The sequence below is a fragment of the Doryrhamphus excisus genome, chromosome 1, assembly GCF_030265055.1.
Source record: "Doryrhamphus excisus isolate RoL2022-K1 chromosome 1, RoL_Dexc_1.0, whole genome shotgun sequence".
Lineage (NCBI taxonomy): Eukaryota > Metazoa > Chordata > Actinopteri > Syngnathiformes > Syngnathidae > Doryrhamphus > Doryrhamphus excisus.
In genome coordinates, this window is record NC_080466.1 from 34,123,005 (window position 1) to 34,148,090 (window position 25,086).

A 25,086-nucleotide genomic window follows, 5' to 3' on the forward strand; every position below is an offset into this window, starting at 1 on the left:
TCTAATGTCACCTGCTGTGCTCGTTCAGGGGCGGGGGGACACTTGTTGCAGGGACGAACAAATAGCTCCTGGACAATTTGGAAAGCAGCGGAAGATCCACTTGGGTTAAATATAGAAACTTCCTGGCTGCTGCTTGCTACGAACGTCCATGCTGTTTTACTAGTAGTTGTATGTGCCTCACGGCTTCCGTCCATATTCAACACAAAACGCCAAATAATGATGGTGCATTCATGGCACCTGGGGAACAGCATATGGAGGGAAGTTGAACATTTGCTTGCATCTGATTTTACCGATACCCACAAATGCATCGCGATTAATCTAGATTTGACCTGTCGATTGCATCCATACCCAGTGAATGAGCCGATGCACATTGATGTATCGATTAATATTGATTATTTTCCATACCCTTACAACAGAGATGTCTCGTGTCTGTCACTGGGACATCATGTGGACTGGTGCATGTCTCGTCATCATCCATCCCGTGGTTGTGCAAGGATGATCTCCACTGCCATGTCACTAACTCTTTTCAAAGAAAATCTTCTTTCTCGATTATGTCGACACAAAAGACCTCCACCATAAACTTTGTAAAGAACACAAATATCATAGTTTTGATATACTAAATATACTCATGATCAGGATGGAGCTGCAGGACAGCCGCAGGTATGTGCTACCACCGTGGAACATCACTGTATGATGTTGCCAGACCTGAAACAACCAATGATAACACAAGATGCCCGCCATATTCTATGCTAACCTGGAAATGTACGCAAACAAAATTCCCACTGTTCCAATGTATTATTATTAATATTTCAACTTGAAAAAAATGCTTTCACTGATAAGCACACTGTTCTTGGTTTCGGGACCTGATTTATACTTTGACCTCATTTTCTCTAAATCTATAAATAGGCTTTTTTTGTTTTACTATTCATGTATTGTTTTTAGTGAAGGTTCGGGAAGTCAACTAGGATGGAAGCCACATTCATTTCCTGTGCGGTAGGTCGAGCAAGGCGATAAGCGGCGCCACCCGTTTTGTGGGTCGCTGTGATGAATCACACGACAACAAGAGGAGCAATGATGTCACTCTGTATCACCTCATATATACCGTCCACGGTATGTTTACACCCTCCTGCGGCGCCGCCTGCTGTTCCAGCTCCGACCTGGAGGCTGACCTCGTTTGGTGAAGGGTCAGACGTGTGCAGACCACGTGACCCCGCAGTCCATATGGAAGAAAGTACACATGAATGAATGTTACACACATGACTGAAGGTAGCGTGAAGACATAACTTACGCAGTTTGAACATACTGAAAAGGTATTCTTATGTGTTTTTAACACATAAGAATCAAACTAAAATGGCCACAAAACAGATTTGTGCTTGACCTGAATCGATTAAGTCCCAAGTGGCGTATATAAAACATTTTCAAATGTCATGTGACAGACTATTCCAAGATTCCCAAAATGGCAGTGTTTCAGGTAGCAAGCAATTTTTTTTGCCTTGAAAGGGAATTTTGCATTCACATTCTTTATGTGGAACATGAACACATTTATTTTGCTTTTCTGTGCATTATGACGCCAGAAAACAAGTTAATATGAGCTAGCTAACAATGCAAGACATAGGGACACACCTACTTTGAAGTAAAAACGCAACTGAAAAGGAGAGGGTTCTCCGCGTGGGGAGAATGTCTCCAAGGATGCACTGGTTTGGAGCGGTCAAAGGTACGTTTAAGGGGTGTAGTGGCTATTTGTCCTTCAAAAATAAACGTAACAAACTATAATAACTGATGCACCACAGGTTGTGTTTTACACAGGCAAAAGAGTCATTGTCCATAACAATCTTGTTCCGTTTCTTCTTATTTCTTTTTATTACCAAGCAAGCAAACAAAAAGGGAACAAAGCCATTGTCTCCTGTTGCTTCTCTTGCTCTGGTACAAAAACCATAGGCCCACCCCAGTGCATGCTGGTCCTGTGAGCACTGCCTACATAAATGGATTGCAGGTGGCCATGGTGTTATCCAATGAAATAAACCCACAAATAAACGACTAATTAACCCCAACAAAATATGATAAATAAACAAATAAAAAACTAACAAGAAAATATTATCAAGTAATCCAAACAAAACAACAACAACAAAAAATAAATCAACAGATATTAGAAACCTAGGAACACGCTACTAAATAGCTCCTATTGGGGGTGTGTTCAAGTCAAGGAACACGCACGTTATTCTCTGTTTGGTGGATTTATTAAGGCTTTATGCTGCGGTATTGTTGCTAACTCTCAGTATTCTTCAACCCCGAATGGTAGTAAAGGGCCATCTGACCTCGACAGAGAAGGAACGCGTCACCTGCTGCTTCCAATCATCTTTATTCAAGACCAATTCAGCAGCGGCAGAGCACACCAAACCGAGCACTTCCTGGTTCACAGGTCATACCCGACCCAACCCGCCCCGCATAGCTGGCCGAGCAAATGCCTGTAACACTGTAACAACATACATACAATACTAATACACAAATAAATGATGAGTAAAGTAACGTAACTCATGTTACATAAACATAATGATGAGCCAAAGGCACATTACACACATAACTCAACAAGGAAATTAAGTAAATATGACGTTTATTAGAACAACAGTTGGTCATACGGTTAGCTTGAATGCTAATATTAGCACCAATGAACAAAGGAGCTTCACTTAGCGAAAAGGGTGCACAAACAACTGCGCCGCTCCCACAATGGAACCAAAACCTCACCTCTATGCATTCACGCACAGCATCAACCCGGTGAAAGGGTGGATGAGGCTCAAGAAAGCGTCAGGGATGTCATAAATCGCTCAACCGACAGAATGGCACACTGTGGTGCGTTTACTGCCCGCTGAACACAGTAGGACAAAACAGCACCCAAAGCTGAACATTATCAGTGACACAATGTGATGTAACAATGTCAATTATGGACTTTCTAACAGCAACATTTTATCATTCTATATACGTACATGCTGTGATCATGCAAAAACAAGTACATTGATGCTAACATGAAATAATATTAGTAATTAGTAATATTAATATATTGTTATGGAATTACAATTATAGATTTTCACACAATTCAAAATGCATACAAATGCATGTATTTGATGAATGATAACATCACACATAACCTTCATTGAAGATGTGATTGTTGACAAAATGGTTATTATTTTTACTATTTTTTCAATCAGAAAATCTGAGATTTGTGTCGTAACTGTGTTAGTTAGCAAAGAACTGCATTCAACTGCTGATGACATCATAGATAGGCGACAGAGCTGACTTCCGCTTCCTGTTTCCATGTATTAGCAAGCTAAAATGGTAATGGTAATGGTTTAATTTCATTTGAACATGCATCAGATTACAATTGAATGCATCCCATAATCAGTTCCCAGTTCCACATGTCCAAAAGGAGTAGGAAGAAGCAAAGCTTATTAAATCCTACCCCTCCATCTGGTACTTTTACAATCACTAACTGTTACATTTGTTCACTTCCTGCTTTCCATAACACAGTTTAAGGGGTTTTTTTGTTTTTCGTTTTTATTAAAAAAAAAAACTCCTAAAAGGCTGCTAACAGGGACATATGGTCATAATAATACATACATTAAGAATACAGCTGGACTCCGCAGTGTATTAATAACACAGCAATTTGTACCTTACTATATATACACTGAATAAAAAATGTACTCAAAACAAGGCAAAATTTTGACGTACAGTTTGGATGTAACTGCAAAACATGCTAACCGGGACATACGCTAACCAAGGTTCCACTGTATATGAATACAAATGATATATAAACCATAAAAGCAGATTATACGCTTATAACTGTGTAATGATTAACGTAATGAAAATATTTTTAGCACAAATGGCTTTGTGTTTGATCTAAATAAATAAATAGTACTTTGTGTCAGCTTTGTTTTGCAGATCACAAATACCATTTTTGTTATTACTATCAAATTATGAACTTTTTCTGTTTACATACATACATTTACATGTTTGCTCTTTTTTTGACATTTTTTAACAATTGTATCATTGTTTCATTTTATGGCTACAATGTGCTACAGGCCAATAAAACGCTACTTTTTTTGCCTGCAAACGGCCCCCGGGCCGCCGTTTGGACCGCACTGGACTAATGCTTCATGCTGGATGGTAAATATTTATTCAAACACTATCATCATCCTTGCCCTCAGCCCCAGTGCATGATGGGACACAGTAGAAGCATCCTGAGTCACTGCATGGATGTTAAATGATTGTGACTCACCTACATTACATTATTCAAGACCAACGTCACGCTAGATATGTGTCATGCTCACGCTAATGATAGGGCCGGGAAAGGAAACACAAGAACAAGGAAAAGGAGAGGCAATGGAGGAAAGGAAGACAATTTAAGTAAAGGAAATTAAAAATGGGTAGAGAAGAATAAAAAAGAGGGATATTGGGAAGTCATTTTGCCATGAGATGAAAAAGGAGAGGAGGCAAAAGGAAGAAAATAAAATGATCGATAGGAAGATAGGAATGGGGCTGCACAGTGGATGAGCGGTTAGCGCGTTGGCCACACAGCTAGGAGACCTGAGTTTGATTCCACCCTCGGGCATCTCTGTGTGGAGTTTGCATGTTCTACCCGTTCATTTGTGGGTTTTCTCCAGGCTTCCTCCCACATTCCAAAAACATTCCAAATTGTCCATAGGTATGAATGTGAGTGTGAATGGTTGTTTGTCTATATGTGCCCTGTGATTGGCTGGCCCCAGTCCAGGGTGTATCCCGCCTCCCGCCTGAAGACAGCTGGGATAGGCTCCAGCACCCCCTTGACCCTGGTGAGTAATATAGAAAAAGAATGAAAGATAGGAATGAAGGTAGAAAGAGTACATGAAAAAGAAGAAAGGGTAAAAAGCAAAGGAAATGCCACAATGGAAGGAAAAGAAGACATTAAAATAAAGAAGTGGCAAGAAAATATTTTCTCAATTTGAGAAAAAAACTGTTTAAAACTGTACAAAAGACTCCTTGTTATACCCTGTTCTGTTCTGGTTTATTTCAGGCTGACGTGTGCGGGCGTAGCTCGGAATTACTACGCTGGTCGGGTACCTGAACGCGTCGCGGTAGCTGCTAGCTCCGGGAGTTAATGTCACGGTAACTGTTTAGCTCCGGGCGTTGATGTGTCCACACGGACTTTGTGGTTGATGAAATGTATAGCTGTGTGCGTCTATAAATGAGAGTAACGTTTATTCTTACTTATTTAACGTTAGACGCCGGCGATATATATCCCTGTTGTATAGTGTTTTGTGCCGTTATGTCCAGCCACCTGGATGGTTGCTAACTGTCTGATGGTTAGCCTTGTTAGCATCGCTACTGTGTTACTACAACGACCTTCTACGTAAGCTTTTTAGTCACCTTTACACTCGTACCACCCAATATAGTGAATATAATCAGAGAAATAAGCCATTCAGGATATAAACAAGCTAAATCGTGCTTGTGTGTGTTTGAATAAATGTCTTCCGGACATGAGGACAGGAAGTGAAGTCAGGTATCTCCATCCATCCATCCATCCTTCCATCCATCCCTCCCTCCATCCGCACAACAGCGATCTTTTATAAACTAGATATTTACATTATCTTGACTGATCTAATATTTTTTAAGTATAGTCTATTAAATTATATTATGGTTCAGTCAAATTATTAGAAAGAAAGAAAGAGCAGAAAGAGAAAACTAAGGAAATGAAATGAGATGAAAGAAATGTCAAATCAAGTAAAAAAAAAAAGTTAAAATAAAGTCAAGGTTAAAAAATGCATTGTGATGATAAAGAATAAATGGGTTTGGGGAATAGGTGTCAATCACATGAATATTGACAACACTCTCAATGAGAAGCCTTCTCCTTGCATTAACTCTTCACCATTAAACATCACTACCGTTATGACACTGATTGCACTCTGTGGCTCCCTATTCCTCGGGATGCCTCCCAAATCCACCCTGTGAGAGGAGCGGCCTCACGCACGCACCATCACGGGCGAAAAGCCTAATTTCACATTCTGTATGTTTTTGTTTTTTATTTCCTGGTCTCAAGGTTCAGACTGCCTCGTCATCGCAGTGTTTGTAAACTGAGTTAGGTTAACTTAAGTTTGTTTGCACTGAAGCGAAGTGTGGTGTTGACCCACCAGGTCCAACAAAGGGAGATGTTGAGCAGCATGCAGCACTTGCTATGTAATGCACATTACTGCCACCTACAGGACTGGACAGACATAGTTAGGTAGGACTTTTTGTGGAAGTCTATGCTTTACTTTGGGACATCTGCACCTACCATTTCTTCATTCATTCATTTTCTACCGCTTTTTCCTCACGAGGGTCGTGGGGGTGCTGGAGCCTATCCCAGCTGTCTTGGGGCGAGAGGCGGGGTACACCCTGGACTGGTGGCCAGCCAATCACAGGGCACATATAGACAAACAACCATTCACACTCACATTCATACCTATGGACAATTTGGAGTGGCCAATTAACCTAGCATGTTTTTGGAATGTGGGAGGAAACCGGAGTACCCGGACAAAACGGACATGCAAACTCCACACAGAAATGGCAGGGTGGAGGGTGGAATTGAACCCTGGTCTCCTAGCTGTGAGGTCTGAGCGCTAACCACTCCTCCTACCATTTATGTTAATTGTTATTTTATTCTAAATTTCACTTGAAAAGTAAATGATAAAAAAATATATTAAAAAAAACTTTTACAGAAATAATTACAGAAGTGTTCAAATAGTGCCCTGGGGGGGTTGTGTGCCCCAGTGGCGTCATTAGACCTCTTTTAGAGGGGCTTCTCAAGCCCCCCTAAATAATTTTATATTTTTGTTGATTTTTTTTTATTTTGATTGATTTTTTTGTTACAAAAAAATCTCTGACAAATTTCATATAATAGGGCCCTCCTAAAATGTTCTTAAGTCCCCCTAAATAATTTGATATTTTTAATAGATTTTTTTTATTTTTATGGATTTTTTTTACAAAACAAAATTGCCAAATTTCAATTTTCTTAACCCCCCCTAAATAATTAGATATTTTTTATTGATTTTTTTTTGCAAAAAAAATCCCTGACAAATTTCATATAATAGGGCAAAAGCAGGCTATAAGCAAGCCAATAAGCAGGCTAATACTAGCCTACTACTACTACTAGTACTACTAGTAGTCAGAAGAAGAATAATGATGATAGTAATAATAATAGGCTAATTAATAATATAATAATGATTATTATATAATTGATGGTTGCAGAGAAAGTGGGAAAGTTATATCCCAGTTTTTGTTCGTTATTTGTTTTTTGGATTTTTAGATTTTTTTTATTGAATAATCTCACAAGAGGCACAATAATCCCTAATAAACACATGGGTTGTTACCGTTACCAAGGTAGAGCTGAAACTCAACTCTGAACCCCTGACATCACTTCCTGTCCGTCCCTAACTCAGGACCCCGAGAGAAATACATCCATAGCAACACACACAAGCATGAGTCTTGTATATATCTTAAATATTTTATTTACTCTTATATTGGGTAATACAAATGTAAAGGTGACTATAGGGGTGTTATTTCATGTCTAGAGGTTTCTAATAATATTAAAAAATATATATTTAGAAGATTGTGAACATGTTTTCTATGCTCTAATTACAAAAATATTCTATTTATAAATAAATCGAATACTTCGAGAAAAATCACTTATCACGGTCAGGTCTGGAACCCATCCATCCATCCATGGGTTGCGGGTATGTCTTCGGGCAAGAGGCAGGGTACACTGTTTTTGGAATATTGGAGGAATATGGGAAAAAAACAGACTACCCGGGGAATACCCACGCACGCATAGGGTCACCAGAGTGGAACCCAGGTTCCTAATGTCCTACGTGCATACGTGCTAATGTGCTAACCACGGCCCGGCCTCCCTCTGTACCCAATCCTAACCAATCCTGAAGGTCAATAATGTGCAGTAATGTGTGTTGCAGAGCAGTTGCCACATGCTATTTATGCACAACATCTCTATCTGCTGGATCTGGTGAGTCACTGTCCTACCTAGTCCTGATGAAAACTGTCTGTAACAACTAATACATGAAAGAAGTCACTTCAACTTTTGTTTTGCGAGAGTGTTGACCCACTTAAAAAAAAAAATCCCACTCATCGGGTAACAGTCCGATGTGCATTGTTCAAGAGGTCATCCAGCTGTTAACACCTGCAACACAGGAAGTGCATAAAGGATTTAATAATGAATGGAGATCCATGCAGGCAGAAGGAAAAGACTGTGATAATACAACACGCATAACAGCTTATTTCATTTACAGGTAATTACTCTGTGGGTATTTTTACTCGGCTCAATGGCATTTCCATGGATGAGGGTAAATGGAGGATGTCGTCACCAAGAACTTTTAGTGGTACATTTGAAACGATTTGAAGCGCCTTCTATTCATTTAAATGTGGGAGGAGTTGTGATTTTAATTTGTGCTGTCAAGAGATTAAAGCCCTCACCTTGAGGTGTTTTCTTTAAATTCATGATATTATTGTGGCAGCTCAAAAGATTGATATATAACAAAAAAGAATTCAGGTTTGAATAATCTCACAAGAGGCACAATAATCCCTAATAAACACATGGGTTGTTACTGTTACCAAGGTAGAACTGAAACTCAACTCTGAACCCCTGGGAATGTTATATCTCGGTTCTTGTTCGTTATTTGTTTTTTGGATTTTTGGATAAAAAAAAATTTTTTTGAAACCCATATAAGGAGGTCCACCCCTCTGTGACATCACAAAGGGGCAGTTTTACCACGCCTTTTGAAACAGAACGTTTTGAGCCATCCCAATCTTCTTTCAGGGCTAACTTGCAAATGCGCAAAGCTCATTATCTGAAACGTTGGCATGGTTTAACACAGGGGTCTCAAACTCAATTTACCTGGGGGCCACTGGAGCTAAGGTCTGCCCAGACCTTAAAAAACGCATTTATTAAAAACAGAAAAATATACAAACTTTTTCAGTGCTTTGGTTCCTATTTTCTACGATAAAAGCTCTGATAAAACATTCCACTGTTAAAAAATAAAAATAAGATGAAAAATAAATAAACAAATCAAGAATAAAGAAAATCAATCAATCAGTAATAAATAAATATAATTATAATAATAAAACGACAAATAATAAAAACTTAAGAAACCACATATAGTTGGTGGGTAGACAAATTATTTTTTTCAGATTAAAATGAACAAAGCATTATTAGAGCCCTGTAGACATGACAAAACACGACTATAGTCACATTTATACTCTTTTTATTTACAACATATTGCGCAACTGCAGGGTCTTGAGACACATGCTAACTCGCAAACTAGAAAGCTAGCGACCTAAACGATAGTCTTCAAGTTATTTCCTTTAAACTTAAATAGCCAAAAACTTACCACTTCCACACGGATAGGGAGGATAACTATTAACAGTTATTTAACCTTTAACATGAACATTAATCAAACGTAATAATTTTTTCTGGGTACATGATACCATACAGCATCCATATCAAACTTGCGCGGGCCGCACTAACATTAAACTTTCATATCAAGGCGGGGGCCTCAAACTAGTTTGCTGCATTAAAGACATCTCAGGAAACCCCAGTACTGTATCGACGCATCTCTTTGAAGGCATCATCTTCATGTGCTGGCTTCATCTGGACTGGGACACAGCTAAAAGCCTCAAGCGTCTGGCAGGCAGGTAATGTCTTTTTAAAAGTAGCGATGACGGGAAAATCTCCCACGTGCCAAAACATCAGTCAGATACGAGCACATGAACACATTGTTCCCCACTATGTGAAGACGCATCTGAGCCAATTCCTGATCCTCCTAAGAATCCCATAAGAGCTGAGATCCTTCCTTGTACCTGTCAGTCTGAAATGATGGCTGACTTCCTGTGGGCGGCACCAACTAAAATCGTCTCCAGCTGGACCAGTGTGTGTATGTTACAGCTACGCTTTAGGTCAGAGGATGACTTCCACATGTGTGCACGTTAGCCTGGTGCTACATGCTTGTTGGCCTGTTGGGGGTTCGGAATGAAACTAGTGCATACCGTCAACATTTGCTTTTGCTTTTTTTGAATGAAAGTTGCTGCACGGTGAACGAGTGGTTAGCGCGCAGACCTCACAGCAAGGAGACCCGAGTTCAATTCCACCATCTCTATGTGGAGTTTGCATGTTCTTCCCGTGCATGCGTGGGTTTTCTCCGGGTACTCCGATTTCCTCCCACATTCCAAAAACATGCTAGGTTAATTGGCCACTCCAAATTGTCCATAGGTATGAATGTGAGTGTGAATGGTTGTTTGTCTATATGTGCCCTGTGATTGGCTGGCCACCAGTCCAGGGTGTACCCCGCCTCTTGCCCGAAGACAGCTGGGATAGGCTCCAGCCCCCCCGCAACCCTCGTGAGGATAAGCGGTAGAAAATGAATGAATGAATGACAAAGAAGAAGAGGGCTGCACGGTGGACGAGTGTTTAGCGCGTAGACCTCACAGTTATGAGACCAGGATTCAATTCCACCCTCGGCCATCTCTGTGTGGAGTTTGCATGTTCTCCCCGTGCATGCGTGGGTTTTCTCCCGGTACTCCTGTTTCCTCCCACATTCCAAAAACATGCTAGGTTAATTGGCCACTCCAAATTGTCCATAGGTATGAATGTGAGTGTGAATGGTTGTTTGTCTATATGTGCCCTGTGATTGGCTGGCCACCAGTCCAGGGTTTACCCCGCCTCTCACCCAAAAAAGCTGGGATAGGTTCCAGCACCCCCGCGACACTCGTGAGGATAGGCGGTAGAAAATTAATGAATGAAGGAATGAAAGTTAATGACGGATTATTAATTATTTAAATGGAACGGAAAGATGCGGGATTTTCCTGGGAAAACAGAGGAGGGCTGACAGGAATGTAGTGTGTTGCATTCAGTGACATGACGGCCAGTGTCAATCAAAAGTGAACTTGGCTCTCAGACAGGTGTACCTAATGAATTGTCCCGTGGACAGGTATTTTATAGGCTAAATACAGTGTGACATGATTGACAGATTATTGGCAATGCAGCAGTTAAATACATGTCATGAAAATATTCCCGTCATGCCTATTTTCAGTTGCTCCATTCTAGCAAAAAGGTCATGTTGTCCCTGCGGTGGCAGCGACCTTGTCTCAATGGCATCCTCAACAGAGTAAGCGCAGGTGAGATAAGATACCAGGTTATTTAGTTTGAGTTGGAAATTTACTCTCACTCTGTTCTTTTCCGCCAATCCCTTTGATGGATCACAGGAACATCCAGCCGTCCGTCTACTATAGTAGACCAGACTGTGCAGAACACAACTTTGGGAATGTTGCATAAATTACAGTACAAACAATCTGAATGTTTGTCAATGTGTTACCAAGTCTGTGATATTAACTTTTTCATCCTACGAAGCAGGGTCCTCAGGATGAGAATAAAGAGCACACGCCATCGAGCTGAAGGCCCGATATCCAGCGACATTCTCAACATGGCTCTTACCAACACAGCCACCACGTCTGGCATCTGTTACATATGACTACACACACTTTTTGTTGTCCTGTTTCCATTGGTCACAAATGTAATGTAATCTGGATCAGATCTAGATTTTAGAAGACATTAAAGCTTCTGACCTTTCACATATTTTGTCGTCATGTTGACAATTGTAATATAAATGTGGTTCAGAACCTTGACTTGACAGCGCCTGAACTGGCATACAGGTTTTGTTGTCATGGTTACACTGTTGACAAATGTCAAGTAATCTGGATCTGGACTTTAGAAGAAAAGATAGCTTGTGAGCTAGCACACACGATTTGTTGATTTGGACACAATTTGGATCAGATCTAGATTAGGAGATATTACACCAGGGGTCTCAAACTCAATTTACCTGGGGGCCACTGGAGCTAGGGTCTGGGCAAGGCTGGGCCGCATCAGGTTTTCCAAAAAAAAACAGAAAAATTAAAAACAGAAAAATATACAAACTTTTTCAGTGCTTTGGTTCCGATTTTCTACAATAAAAGCTCTGATAAAACATTCCACTGTTCTCAAATATCTTAATTTTTATTTTCTGCACAAAATAAGATGAAAAATAAACAAATCAACAATAAAGAAAATCAATCAATCAGTAATAAATAAATATAATAATAATAATAAAATGGCAAAAAACTTAAGAAACCACATATAGTTGGTGGGTAGACAAATTATTTTTTTCAGATTAAAATGAACAAAGCATTATTAGAGCCCTGTAGACATGACAAAACACGACTATAGTCACATTTATACTCTTTTTATTTACAACATATTGCGCAACTGCAGGGTCTTGAGACACATGCTAACTCGCAAACTAGAGAGCTAGCGACCTAAACGGTAGCCTTCAAGTTATTTCCTTTAAACTTAAATAGCCAAAAACTTACCACTTCCACACGGATAGGGAGGATAACTATTAACAGTTATTTAACCTTTAACATAAACATTAATCAAACGTAATAATTTTTTCTGGGTACATGATACCATGCAACATATATATCAAACTTGCGCGGGCCGCACTAACATTAAACTTTCATATCAAGGCGGGGGCCTCAAACTAGTGTCCTGCGGGCCACATTTGGCCCGCGAGCCGCATGTTTGAGACCCTTTTATTACACCATATAGCCTTGCATAGAAAGCATTTATTTATTTTGACATACAGATTAGTACGACATGAAAGATCAACTATTTTCTTTGAAATGTTATTTTTCTGTGTGGCTTTGAATCAAAAGATTTGAAGATTCATTTTAGTTTATGAATTATATTTTCATTTTTTTCAACATTACATTAATTTACATTAATTAATGTACAGGCTGGTGGGGATAAACAAGAAAACTCATTTAGATTATTATGTACTACTGTATGTTGAAATATGCTTTGATGTCATTAATACATAATATTATCCAAAAAGTGCAGAGAGCCTACGGAATACACAGAGCAGAAACCCGCCAACATAAACGTCCTTGGTGGAGGTAATGAACAGATATACGGGTCAAGTCGATGGAAGCGAACCTATTTAAAAAAGGAAATCAGCACAAAGTGGAGGCGTCCCAGGTAAGCGCCACCCTGACTGCACATACTTGACATAACTGACACGAGGAATGCGTGAGTTCTCTCTCCTGAGGTGCGTTTGAGGTCTCCAAGCAGCGTGGAGTTCACCGCCTTTAAGGCCTGCCCCGTATTAAAGCCATATGGTGCTTGTTTTTCTTTCCAGAGCGTACCTGGCGTCCAGCTCACCGGCCCTCCAACACACTGGAAACACCCCCCTCACCACCCCCAGAAAGAAGATGAAGTGAAACATTTGCAGGTGCATGAAAGATACTGTACTTGATGTGTGTTGTCAGAGCAGGCTGAGGTAAGCTCTCATGGGGGAGGGAGGAACACAGAAGGTCATGTGTTATGCATTATCAAGTTAAATCTTCTACAACACCAATAAAAATGGAAGGCTGTGTAATCATGAGCTCAAATGAACAACACCCGGTTGCAGGTGGAATGCGAGTTTACATTCGTACACACATTTACCTCCTAAAACGTTGAGAGAAAAAAACATCAAGTTTGGTGATGACACACCCCTAGCGAGCTAGCATGATGACGTGAAAATTAGTGTATTGTTATAATTTGAGCCCACATAGCTATGTTAGTGTGGCTAATGTTTGTGGCTTCCTGTCATTGTTGTTACATTGTTATATGTGATATATATGGCAACTATTACATACATTGAACAAATGCAGAGTTAGTGTACAGTCGTCCCTCGCTACATCACGGTTCAAACATCGCTGCCTCACTGTTTTTTCAGAAATTAATAACTGCTGTTTTGTGTGTGTTTATGGACTATTCATCAAAAAATTAAAAAAAAGCAATATGTAGTATTCTGGGCTGCACGGTGGACGAGGTTAGCGCATAGACCTCACAGCAGGGAGACCCGAGTTAAATTCTACCCTCGGCCATCTCTGTGTGGAGTTTGCATGTTCTCCCCGTGCATGCGTGGGTTTTCTCCGGGTACTCCGGTTTCCTCCCACATTCCAAAAACATGCTAGGTTAATTGGCGACTCCAAATTGTCCATAGGTATGAATGTGAGTGTGAATGGTTGTTTGTCTATATGTGCCCTGTGATTGGCTGGCCACCAGTCCAGGGTATACCCCGCCTCTGGTCACTAGGCACCAGTAATGCTCCATTGATGAGCATTATATATAGCACATGGCATTATATTTGATTACCTTAATACAGCATGGAGTCAGCCCTGGCATGTCTGACATGACAATGAAAAAAAGAGTTCTCGCATTCCATGTGGAAGTGGTACGTTTTTGGCTCCTTACTTTATTCTTACTTTCTCATGTTTAGACTAAACAAATTGGAGGCTAAGTAGTTAGCTCAGTAGCATGCTATGTTTAAAGCAACTGCCGTGGCTAGTGTCACTGCAGTGATCCCCTCGCCTGCACATTGTGAACAAAGAATAATAGGAGTGCAAAGGTGACTAGTGTTGTCATTTCATGTCTAAAAATCGTATTTACAAAGTCATAAACAGTTGTTATATGCGCTAACTCTGAAAATATTCATTCATTCATTCATTTTCTACCGCTTTTTCCTCACGAGGATCGCGGGGGTGCTGGAGCCTATCCCAGCTGTCTTCGGGCGAGAGGCGGGGTACACCCTGGACTGGTGGCCAGCCAATCACAGGGCACATATAGACAAACAACCATTCACACTCACATTCATACCTTTGGACAATTTGGAGTGGCCAATTAACCTAGCATGTTTTTGGAATGTGGGAGGAAACCGGAGAACCCGGAGAAGACCCACCCATGCACGGGGAGAACATGCAAACTCCACACAAAGATGGCCGAGAGTGGAATTGAACCCTGGTCTCCTAGCTGTGAGGTCTGCGCGCTAACCACTCGACCACCGTGCCGCCTGAAAATATTCAATTGATTCAAATTAAAAATTTAGAAATTCATTTATCACGGTCCGGTCTGGAATCAATTAACCTCGATAATTGAGAGATAAATGGAAAAAGTCATTAGACTACACATTAACGGTTATTAGAGGCACACACTTTGTTGGATACAGCTAATTAGCATTAAAGCTACAAACATGCAAAACAGTTTGTTCCATGTAGAACCTAAAAACTCTAAGGCTTAAACTTGAAATCTACGTTACTTATAAGGGTGGCTATAGCTATATGTAGGTATAGAAAACATACAGTAAGCATGAATATCTCAGTCAGTCTGCTAGTTATCTAGCTAAATATAGTCAGGAGATATGAGCGAGCCCCGCTTCCCTCCAGGCTCTTATCTTAATTATTTCCAGACCACTCTGTGGCCTAAATACAAACACTGCGAGCTGATGAGAATACCAGCATGTGTTTAAGATGATCTTACGAGCTCAAAACGTCTTATGTTAGTCAACTTATCTCATCGAGGGGCACGGAATCATGGGAGTTGTTTTTTTTTTTATTTAAGTTTGTGTGTGTCATTTAAACCACTTGTACCTCATGTGTGATTTTAAGACATTATTTGGTGAACATTTTTGCTTCGGTTCTATTCAATCGGTGGCAGATGGGAGCAGGTCGGTGTCTGCCGTGAATGGTCGTGAGCTAATTACACATTGTGGGCCTAATAATACACGGCGGTGACATAAGCCTGGTCATTTTCATCATCATAACAACTGCCTCACCTCTTCTAACCAACACAGCTCTGGTTTCGTCTCTCTTTTTTTTCATGTCGGATAAGTCAGACCACACACCTGCAAGCATCCTGTGTGATATTATATTCCTGAAATGTAATCCGTGCTTTTTACAAATATATTTAATTCTAAAAGAGGGGGTGTGGGTGCGCCACGCAGGCAGCTAAATTACATAGAATCAACATGTCACAGGCCTTTTAGTCCTTTTTTTCATTATTCTTCCAGCTAAAAAAACAGATTGTGCATTATCATGGCTCATCATTGGTGGGAATCGAATTTCCAGTTCATAGCCATTACATCATTAATAATGTAAAAAAGTTAATATTTAATAACTGATATATATTAGGATCCTGTCTTTGTTTAATATATAATATATAGTTAGCCCATAGCAACGTTGTTTGTGATCATATTTTATATTTTATAATTCAAAAAATATTATAATTCATCCACCTGGTATCCATCCATCTTCTTACACAAAGCCGAGGTTGGGTCGCAGGAAGCCCAAACTTCTTCTCCCCCCAGCTACTTTGTCCAGCTCCTCCTAATGACTCCCGAGGTGTTCTTCGCCCAGTTGAGAGACATAGGGCTCTACTTTCGTGGCGCACCGCAAGGTGGCGCCTGGTGGTGGAATTTGGTCCAGTGCACCACTGTGCGCAGTGTAGCGGCGCAGCCAGAGAGGGGTGACAGTTTTGTGACAAAACAGTGCGCCAAAGATGCGGAGAAAGCGCGTCAGCTCCGACCTGGTCTATTCAGGGCGCAGGTGAAGCGCAGGTGAAGCGCAGCCTGCGTTTTGCTTCATGCTTGATGCTGACTTGATATTCCAACATGACCTGGCACCTTCCCACAGTGGCCAGACCATGAGTAACTGCTTTACTGACTACGGGATTAAGATAAGATAAGAAACGATAAGATAAGATAAGATAAAATCTGTCTTAATCCGATTACACTTTACAGCAGTTCCATGCAAAAGCCACAACTAATTGATATACCCATTCATTCATTCATTCATTCACGCTTATCCTCACGAGGATCGTGGGGGGTGCTGGAGCCTATCCCAGCTGTCTTCGGGCGAGGGCGGGGTACGCCCTGGACTGGTGGCCAGCCAATCACAGGGCACATGTAGACAAACAACCATTCACACTCACATTCATACCTATGGACAATTTGGAGTGGCCAATTAACCTAGCATGTTTTTGGAATGGGGGAGGAAACCGGAGTACCCGGAGAAAACCCACGCATGCACGGGAAGAACATGCAAACTCCACACTGAGATGGCCGAGGGTGGGATTGAACTCGGGCCTCCTAGCTGTGAAGTCTGCGCGCTAACCACTCGACCGCCGTGCCGCCTGAAAATATTCAATTTAAATCTAACCCTAACCCTAACCTATGGACAATTTGGGGTCACCAATTAACTTAGTACGTTTTTTGGAATGTGTGGAATGGAATGGAATGTGGGAGGAAACCGAAATACCCGGAGAAAACCCACGCATGCACGGGGAGAACATGCAAACTCCACACAGAGATGGCCGAGGGTGCGATTGAACTCGGGTCTCCTAGCTGTGATGTCTGTGCGCTAACCACTAATAATAAACAATATAAACAACCTAAAAGTATTAACAAATTAACAATTTTACCCAGGATTATATACAAATACAGTTTACAACATAACATGAAATATGAAATGAAATATATGACCAGTATGAATACTATGAGATCTTGCTAGTGAATTTAATATGAAATATGAGGCATTATGAATATTACTCTGCCGGACTGGCCTGCCAATTCACCTGACCTGAACCCCACAGACAATCTGTGGGGTATTGTGAAGAAGAAGATGAGTGACATCAGACCCAACAACAGAGATGAGCTGAAGGCCGTTATCGCAGCATTCTGGGCCTCCGTAACACCTCTAAGGTGCCACAGGTTGATGACCTCCATGCTAGACCCAATTAAAGGCGTGCAAAAGTAGCTGCAACCAAGTATTGAATACAGTAATTAAACATTAAACATTTTCAGCGAAATTACATTTCTGTATTATAAATCGCATTTTTGAAAATTGTTTTGATTAAATATTGAAATGTTTTAACTCGTAGATATTTGGTTTTCATGAGCTAAATGCTTGAGCTGAAGGCTTGAAACAATTCAGTTGACATATGAAGGTTTATATTTTTGAATGATATGACGGAAGAAACGAACCTTTACACAAGATGGCTATGAAAATGAGCTGGCTTCCAATCCACCGTCCAACTCGGCTATTAAGGCGTTGAGGGCGGTGACGTGTAATGAAGGGACTAGCACACAGCTAACTGGCTACGAGGAGCTGGGGTCGCCATCTTGTGGCCATCGACAAATTGATAATCTACAAATGCGACTCGACTTTACCATCAGAAATTACATTTACACTGCTCAAATAAACAGTCAAGTGGTAAAATTAATGTTTAATTATAAAATACACACATACATCTGACTAAGCTATTAATAAAATAGAAGCTAGTAGTGGTTTTACAAGCTCATCTACATTGCTAGTTACTTAACCAGGGGTGGACAATCTATGGCCCACCAAGCATTAAACCCACAGCCAACATTTTGATGGTTTAAGTAATGTTTAATTCCCCATAGATCATATTGTATATCACACATCCTTTATTCAAATACATTTGGGGTGTCTTATTCAGTAAAAAAAAACAACAACTGTAAAATGTTATGTGGTTTGATTTTTAAAGTGCGCCTGAAAAAGGGACATAAAGCATATAGTAGATTACATAGCTCAATTAACTCAATGCGGTCGTGAGTCAAAAAGTCTTCCATCAATCCAGTTTCTATGCTGCTTATCCTGACGAGGATTGTGACCTCATATCTTATAATTTTATACATAATTTTATACATTGAAGTATACTACATATACTAATTTGACTGTTGATTCACAATTCAGTTCTGTTGGTTTCAGCACCTTTGTGCCAAACGTCCATAGAACAATGGCATGAACGGAGTGAGCCCTTCTGTCAGTCATACAGTCCCCGTCGGCACAGAGTAGAGACTCAAGAGTAGTGATGTAATGTAACGTAGTAGAATTAAATTACTAAATTACAATACAGTCATATATATATATATATATATATATTTTTTTTTTACTTTTCTTAAAGGTAATGTTAAAATCTTTTCTCGTCTTGTGTATCGTCTTGTCTCATGAATTGAGTATGTCGTGACACACCTACTTATTCGACAATTGGTTCACGATTTTCTTCTACGTTCTTCCCATCAGATTTAATTAGTCTATAATTTAGAGGTCAGACGAGTTCTGAAGAAGTCTTCAATCTTCTTCCACAAGTGGACCTCGGCATTAATGTGGGCTTTGGGCTCGCCCCCCCACAAGACGGGTGCTCGGAGAATCCCATGTAGGCCGGAATAGCAGTATGGGCCGTAGGGTGGCTCCAGCAGGTGTCCGGCTCTCGGGTAGCACACGGCCTCAAAGTTCTTCTTCCCCTCGTGCTTCAGTCGCTGCACCATGTCCTCCATGAAGGCGTTGCTGTCCCAGTTGAGGTCGTCCTCCGAGGCCACGAAGAGAAAATTCGCCTTGGATTTTTCGATGGGCACCACGCTGCCCTTGTTTTCCTCGGTTTTGGGATCACCCACGCCAAACTTGACAATGCTGGCGCCAGATGGGGTGGGCATCACTTTGCTCACGTTGGACCCCAAGACAGACAGCACTTGTTGGTTCTTGTAGTGGAGAGGATAGCCAATGTTTGCACTGCAGCCGTTGATCCAGACCACCGCCTCCACGCCGGAGGTAAAAGACGACAGCGACAAACCGATATCTCCTCCTTTGGATCTCGATATCACACCGATTCCTTTACCGCCTACCTATAAACACAAACATTACAACAACTTAAAGACACTACTTTCCCTTGCATTGCTTCCATCGCTATTATGCTCACCTTGGGTTGTTGTTGTAAGAACTGTACACCTTCCTTAAAGTAATCCAGGTTTAAGTGTTTGATGTTGGCAGGTTTGTCGTTGAACACCGCCATGGTCAGAACCATAAAGCCTTTGTTGGCCAACAGACTGGCTCGCTTCTCAGATGCAAAAGTGCTCAAATCCAGGACACCCGGAAAGGGACCTTCGCCTGGAGAGTCAAGAGAAAAACACACTGTTGCTTATAATAATGGATTGGAACAGACTTTCTATTTACATTTGGTTCCATGAGGAACAGATTGTGTTCAACATTAGAGGGTGTATTGTAATGGACTCCAAAATGTCATTAGACATTCATGTTACACAGTGGACCCTCTCACATATTCACCATTCAGCAGTCAGAGCACCGCAATGTTGTGGAGATACTGTATTTGCTCCAAATAATATTTTCCCCCTCAAATAATAAGCAGTTTTTTCCAAAGACAAAAGAAAACATTCATCCTGAGTCAGTAATAAATTTTATACATTGCTAGTTGAAAAATGTCCATTGTACTGTCATAAGGCAGGGGTCTCAAAAACGCAGCCCACGGGCCAAATGTGGCCCGCAGGACACTAGTTTGAGGCCCCCGCCTTGATATGAAAGTTTAATGTTAGTGCGGCCCGCGCAAGTTTGATATGGATGCTGTATGGTATCATGTACCCAGAAAAAATGATTACGTTTGATTAATGTTCATGTTAAAGGTTAAATAACTGTTAATAGTTATCCTCCCTATCCGTGTGGAAGTGGTAAGTTTTTGGCTATTTAAGTTTAAAGGAAATAACTTGAAGGCTACCGTTTAGGTCGCTAGCTCTCTAGTTTGCGAGTTAGCATGTGTCTCAAGACCCTGCAGTTGCGCAATATGTTGTAAATAAAAAGAGTATAAATGTGACTATAGTCGTGTTTTGTCATGTCTACAGGGCTCTAATAATGCTTTGTTCATTTTAATCTGAAAAAAATAATTTGTCTACCCACCAATTATATGTGGTTTCTTAAGTTTTTATTATTTGCCGTTTTATTATTATAATATTTATTTATTACTGATTGATTGATTTTCTTTATTTTTGATTTGTTTATTTATTTTTCATCTTATTTTGTGCAGAAAAATAAAAATTAAGATATTTGAGCACAGTGGAATGTTTTATCAGAGCTTTTATTGTAGAAAATTGGAACCAAAGCACTGAAAAAGTTTGTATATTTTTCTGTTTTTAATAAATGCGTTTTTGTTTTTTTTGAAAACCCTGATGCGGCCCAGCCTTGCCCAGACCCTAGCTCCAGTGGCCCCCAGGTAAATTGAGTTTGTGACCCCTGCCATAAGGCCATCATTTGCCATCATGTTATTGAGGCGTCACACTTTTTTCAGCTATCCTTGAACACACCATAGCTGTGTGTAAGATACCATGACACAGAGTCCATATTTATTGTTCCATCAATGATTACCTCTACATGCTATACTCTAAATGTGCTTATTAAGCGTGTGTGTGAGGCTTACGACTTTATTGTGCATTTAGCACTGATCTTGTTAGCTTCGGTCACTACTGAAGAACTGAGCTGAATCTAATCTAATCATTGTAGGAGTCACTGTTATTGCAAATGTTGATCTGAAATCAAAATCAACGTCAAGCTAGCATAAGGATTTGGAGAAGAAGAAGCCAGGTTGTGTTAAAAATAGACATTTGTATGGGCATATCAGGCAGCACGGCGGGCGAGTGGTTAGCGCTAGGAGACCTGAGTTCAATTCCACCCTCGGCCATCTCTGTGTGGAGTTTGCATGTTCTCCCCGTGCATGCGTGGGTTTTCTCCGGGTACTCCGGTTTCCTCCCACATTCCAAAAACATGCTAGGTTAATTGGCCACTCCAAATTGTCCATAGGTATGAATGTGAGTGTGAATGGTTGTTTGTCTATATGTGCCCTGTGATTGGCTGGCCACCAGTCCAGGGTGTACCCCGCCTCTCGCCCCAAGACAGCTGGGATAGGCTCCAGCACCCCCGCGAGAAAAGTGGTAGAAAATGAATGAATGGGCATATCAATTACTTGTGGCTTTTGCATGGAACTGCTGTAAAGTGTAATCGGATTAAGACAGAGACCCACCTGGAGGAGTGAACAAAACACCACGAAATGTCTCCTGTTGGACGACAACCCGGCTGACCCCGTCCGCAATCAGACACCTCTCATTGATTGCCTCTGCTAGAGCCCCGCCCTCCCCATCTTCCTCTGCGACGCCGTCATGCACAGAGAACTTGACCATGTGAGGATTCAGTGCCAGGCTCCAGTGGAAGTATTTATGTGGCGTGTCAGCCTTCATGGACCACAGCAGGCCCATGGGCTCCACACCCACGTAGCTCCCGCAGAGAGCTGGGTCCCTCTGCAAGTCCACAGCGCCGCTCACATCCGCTCTGTAGATGGCGTAGGATCGGAAGACCACTCCTCTCTCGTCTGTCGCCTTGGCCCTCATGGTGACCACCTGCCTGGACCTCAGGCCATCCACCTTCACCTGGATGGGCTCGTCAAACAAACACCTGGCACTGGGAAGCAGCCTGAGTCGGACTTGAGAAGACATGGTGTCCTGATGGGCAACAAGAGCAAGAACAACGACTAAGTGGCTTGCAGTAATGATCAGAATATGGTAATGGTAATGGTTTTATTTCATTTGAACATGCATCAGATTACAATTGAGTGCATCCCATAATCAGTTCCCAGTTCCACATGTCCAAAAGGAGTAGGAAGAAGCAAAGCTTATTAAATCCTACCCCTCCATCTGGTACTTTTACAACCAGTAGCTGTTACATTTGTTCACTTCCTGCTTTCCATAGTACAGTAGGATCTGGGCAAGGCTGGGCCACATCAGGTTTTCCGAAAAGAAATTTTTTTTTTATTAAAAACAGAAAAATATAAAAACTTTTTCAGTGCTTTGGTTCCGATTTTCTACAATAAAAGCTCTGATAAAACATTCCACTGTTCTCAAATATCTTAATTTTTATTTTTCTGCACAAAATAAGATGAAAAATAAATAAACAAATCAAGAATAAAGAAAAACAATCAGTAATAAATAAATATAATAATAATAATAAAACGGCAAATAATAAAAACTCAAGGAACCACATATAGTTGGTGGCTAGACAAATTAAAGATTAAAATTAACAAGCATTATTAGAACCCTGTAGTCATGACAAAACACGACTATTTATTTACAACATATTGCGCAACTGCAGGGTCTTGAGACACATGCTCACTCGACCTAAACGGTAGCCTTCAAGTTATTTCCTTTAAACTTAAATAGCCAAAAACTTACCACTTCCACACGGATAGGGAGGATAACTATTAACAGTTATTTAACCTTTAACATGAACATTAATCAAACGTAATAATTTTTTCTGGGTACATGATACCATACAGCATCCATATCAAACCTGCGCGGGCCGCACTAACATTAAACTTTCATATCAAGGCGGGGGCCTCAAACTAGTGTTCTGCGGGCCACATTTGGCCCGCGGGCCGCGTGTTTGAGACCCCTGGTTTAAGGTTTTTATGTTTTTTTTTTTAATAATGCACCAATAACGATATGATATGACCATCCAATGACATAATGGGTACCATAGTAAGTGCCAATATAGTGATATATATAGCACATCATGACTGGTTCAAGAGCCCTATATCTACTTTAATTATTCCATGCACTCATATCGCCAATTAATCAACTAAAAAGTACAACAAAAAACAAAGTCTTTCATCACTGCCTGACACCATATTCAGTCAGAAAATTAATTTTACAGTTTATTGTTTAGTAGAAGACCTCTCAAACAGTCAGGGAGATTTTTTGTAAATAGTGTCACTTTACCTGAAGAAAAGGAGCGGTGGGGTGAACAGGTTGAACAAATCTAGCTGCTCTATAGGTTGAACAAACGCTGAACCAACACAGATCTTGCGTTAGTAGGACAAAGGTTAATGGAGACAACCGAGTCCACCTGAGAACAAATTTTGCAACCCCTCAATGCAAGGTCACTGGAACTAAAAATGGCTCACTTGTATTATTTTTTGTATTGCAAATCTGTAAATATAATACAGTCCTTATATGCATAGTGATAGCATTTGACTAGTATTGCGCCAACCGGATGTAATCACAATATGTCAACAAAATATGAGAGTTAAAAGATTTACTTTTTGCACAAGTGAGAAAACACAGACTTTAAAAGACAAAAAAAGCAAACGATTTAGCGCCAATACCATTTTTGTGTCCCTGTGAAACAGTCGACTCGAATTACAAGCTTAATGTAGCTTCGGAAAACAGAACAGCATAAAAAGCACATATTTTACTTTCTCGTCGATTAAAAGTGGCAGAGAGTCTTTGGAAAATTAAGAACTTATGTGAAGTTTTGCAGTTGCACAAACTTACCGCAAAGGACACAGTTCGGCCAGTCGAATCCGGTTTAAAATAACTTCACGATCCGCTCTGTGACACCGTTTAATCCAAAAAAGGGTGGCTGTATTTAAATTGTTGTAAAAATGAGATGAGCGCATGCGTGATTTAACTTAATATGTGATTTAGTAAGATTGTTGACTCAGTGCAGAGCACGAGAGTTTAAAGGACACTAGACTTATAAAAAATGATTGGGTGTTCACTTCCGTAGTACGCCCTGCGCAGCTTTGGCCGCCATGATGGTGAGCGTCGCCACCATGGTGAGCGTCACCGTAACGCACACATCAGCATCACGTCTAAAAATCGGTTCTTGTCGTTGACAAGTTGGCACTTAAGTGTATTGTTATATTGTTTTACAAAGTCACAGCTTTCCATTGTGTTACAAAAACAGTTTCTTGTAACATATATACCAAACCGTGACCCCTGTATGGTTAGATACAGATACATACAGTACTGTTGCACCACTAGTTATTCCATACATGTAAATTGAATTAAAATACGAATTTGTCAGTGTGTCGAAATGTCTCACGAGACTAATACACTAATCCACTGGGTGGATACTCGGCCTGGGATGATAATTAAATCACAAAATCAATTATTTAGTTATTTTGGCTAAATTCCAGTCTCATGACATCTCCTTTACTTCAGCGCAAATCAGTGACGACACGGTAGCCATTTCTTTGGCAGGAGCCAATGAGAAGCTATCCCTCAATCACGACAAGCTTGCCAACCCATTTGGAAATTGCAGGTCATCACTCAGTGAAACATCTTACAAAGAACTCTAAACTCATGACACAGCAACTTAACACTTAAAAGGTATACCTGAGAAATCCGCAAACATGTACCAATACGAGTTGGAGAGTGACCTGCTGCAATTTCCAATAGGTTGACAAGCTGGTGATTTTTTTTTCCCATAGCTCACAATTTGCTCCTGTCAAAAAGCTGCAACTCCAACTCATGCCATTGTATGACATGGACCTGTGCGGCTTATATATGTACAAATATGTTT

At 40.7% G+C, this 25,086-nt stretch overlaps 1 protein-coding gene across 2 annotated transcripts; it reads right to left on the reverse strand.

Moving 5' to 3' along the window:
• Window positions 1–15,819: 15,819 nt before the first annotated feature.
• On the reverse strand, window positions 15,820–24,946 carry LOC131140925 (acyl-coenzyme A thioesterase 3-like). 2 transcript variants are annotated; one of them, XM_058091556.1, is made up of 6 exons: window positions 24,054–24,946; window positions 23,499–23,625; window positions 21,752–22,226; window positions 19,646–19,833; window positions 17,907–19,571; window positions 15,820–16,587 (listed from the first exon to the last, which is right to left on the reverse strand). In XM_058091556.1, the coding sequence occupies exons 1-5, from the start codon at window positions 24,176–24,178 to the stop codon at window positions 18,984–18,986; spliced, it is 1,503 nt and encodes a 500-aa protein (XP_057947539.1). In that variant the 5' UTR covers window positions 24,179–24,946; the 3' UTR covers window positions 15,820–16,587; window positions 17,907–18,983. The 2 variants fall into 2 exon arrangements, with proteins under 2 accessions (XP_057947539.1, XP_057947540.1); XM_058091557.1 differs by lacking the exon at window positions 23,499–23,625 and having other exon boundaries at window positions 24,054–24,212.
• Window positions 24,947–25,086: the final 140 nt, after the last annotated feature.

Bases quoted from the DNA above. Each gene is read 5' to 3' on its own strand.
- LOC131140925 (XM_058091556.1), bottom strand. From the start codon at position 24,178: ATGCGCTCATCTCATTTTTACAACAATTTAAATACAGCCACCCTTTTT. The intron at 23,626-24,053 runs GTAAGTTTGTGC...ATTTGTTCTCAG, and splicing joins GCCGAACTGTGTCCTTTGCG to GTGGACTCGGTTGTCTCCAT. The intron at 19,834-21,751 runs GTGGGTCTCTGT...TTGACTCTCCAG, and splicing joins TGTTTTGTTCACTCCTCCAG to GCGAAGGTCCCTTTCCGGGT.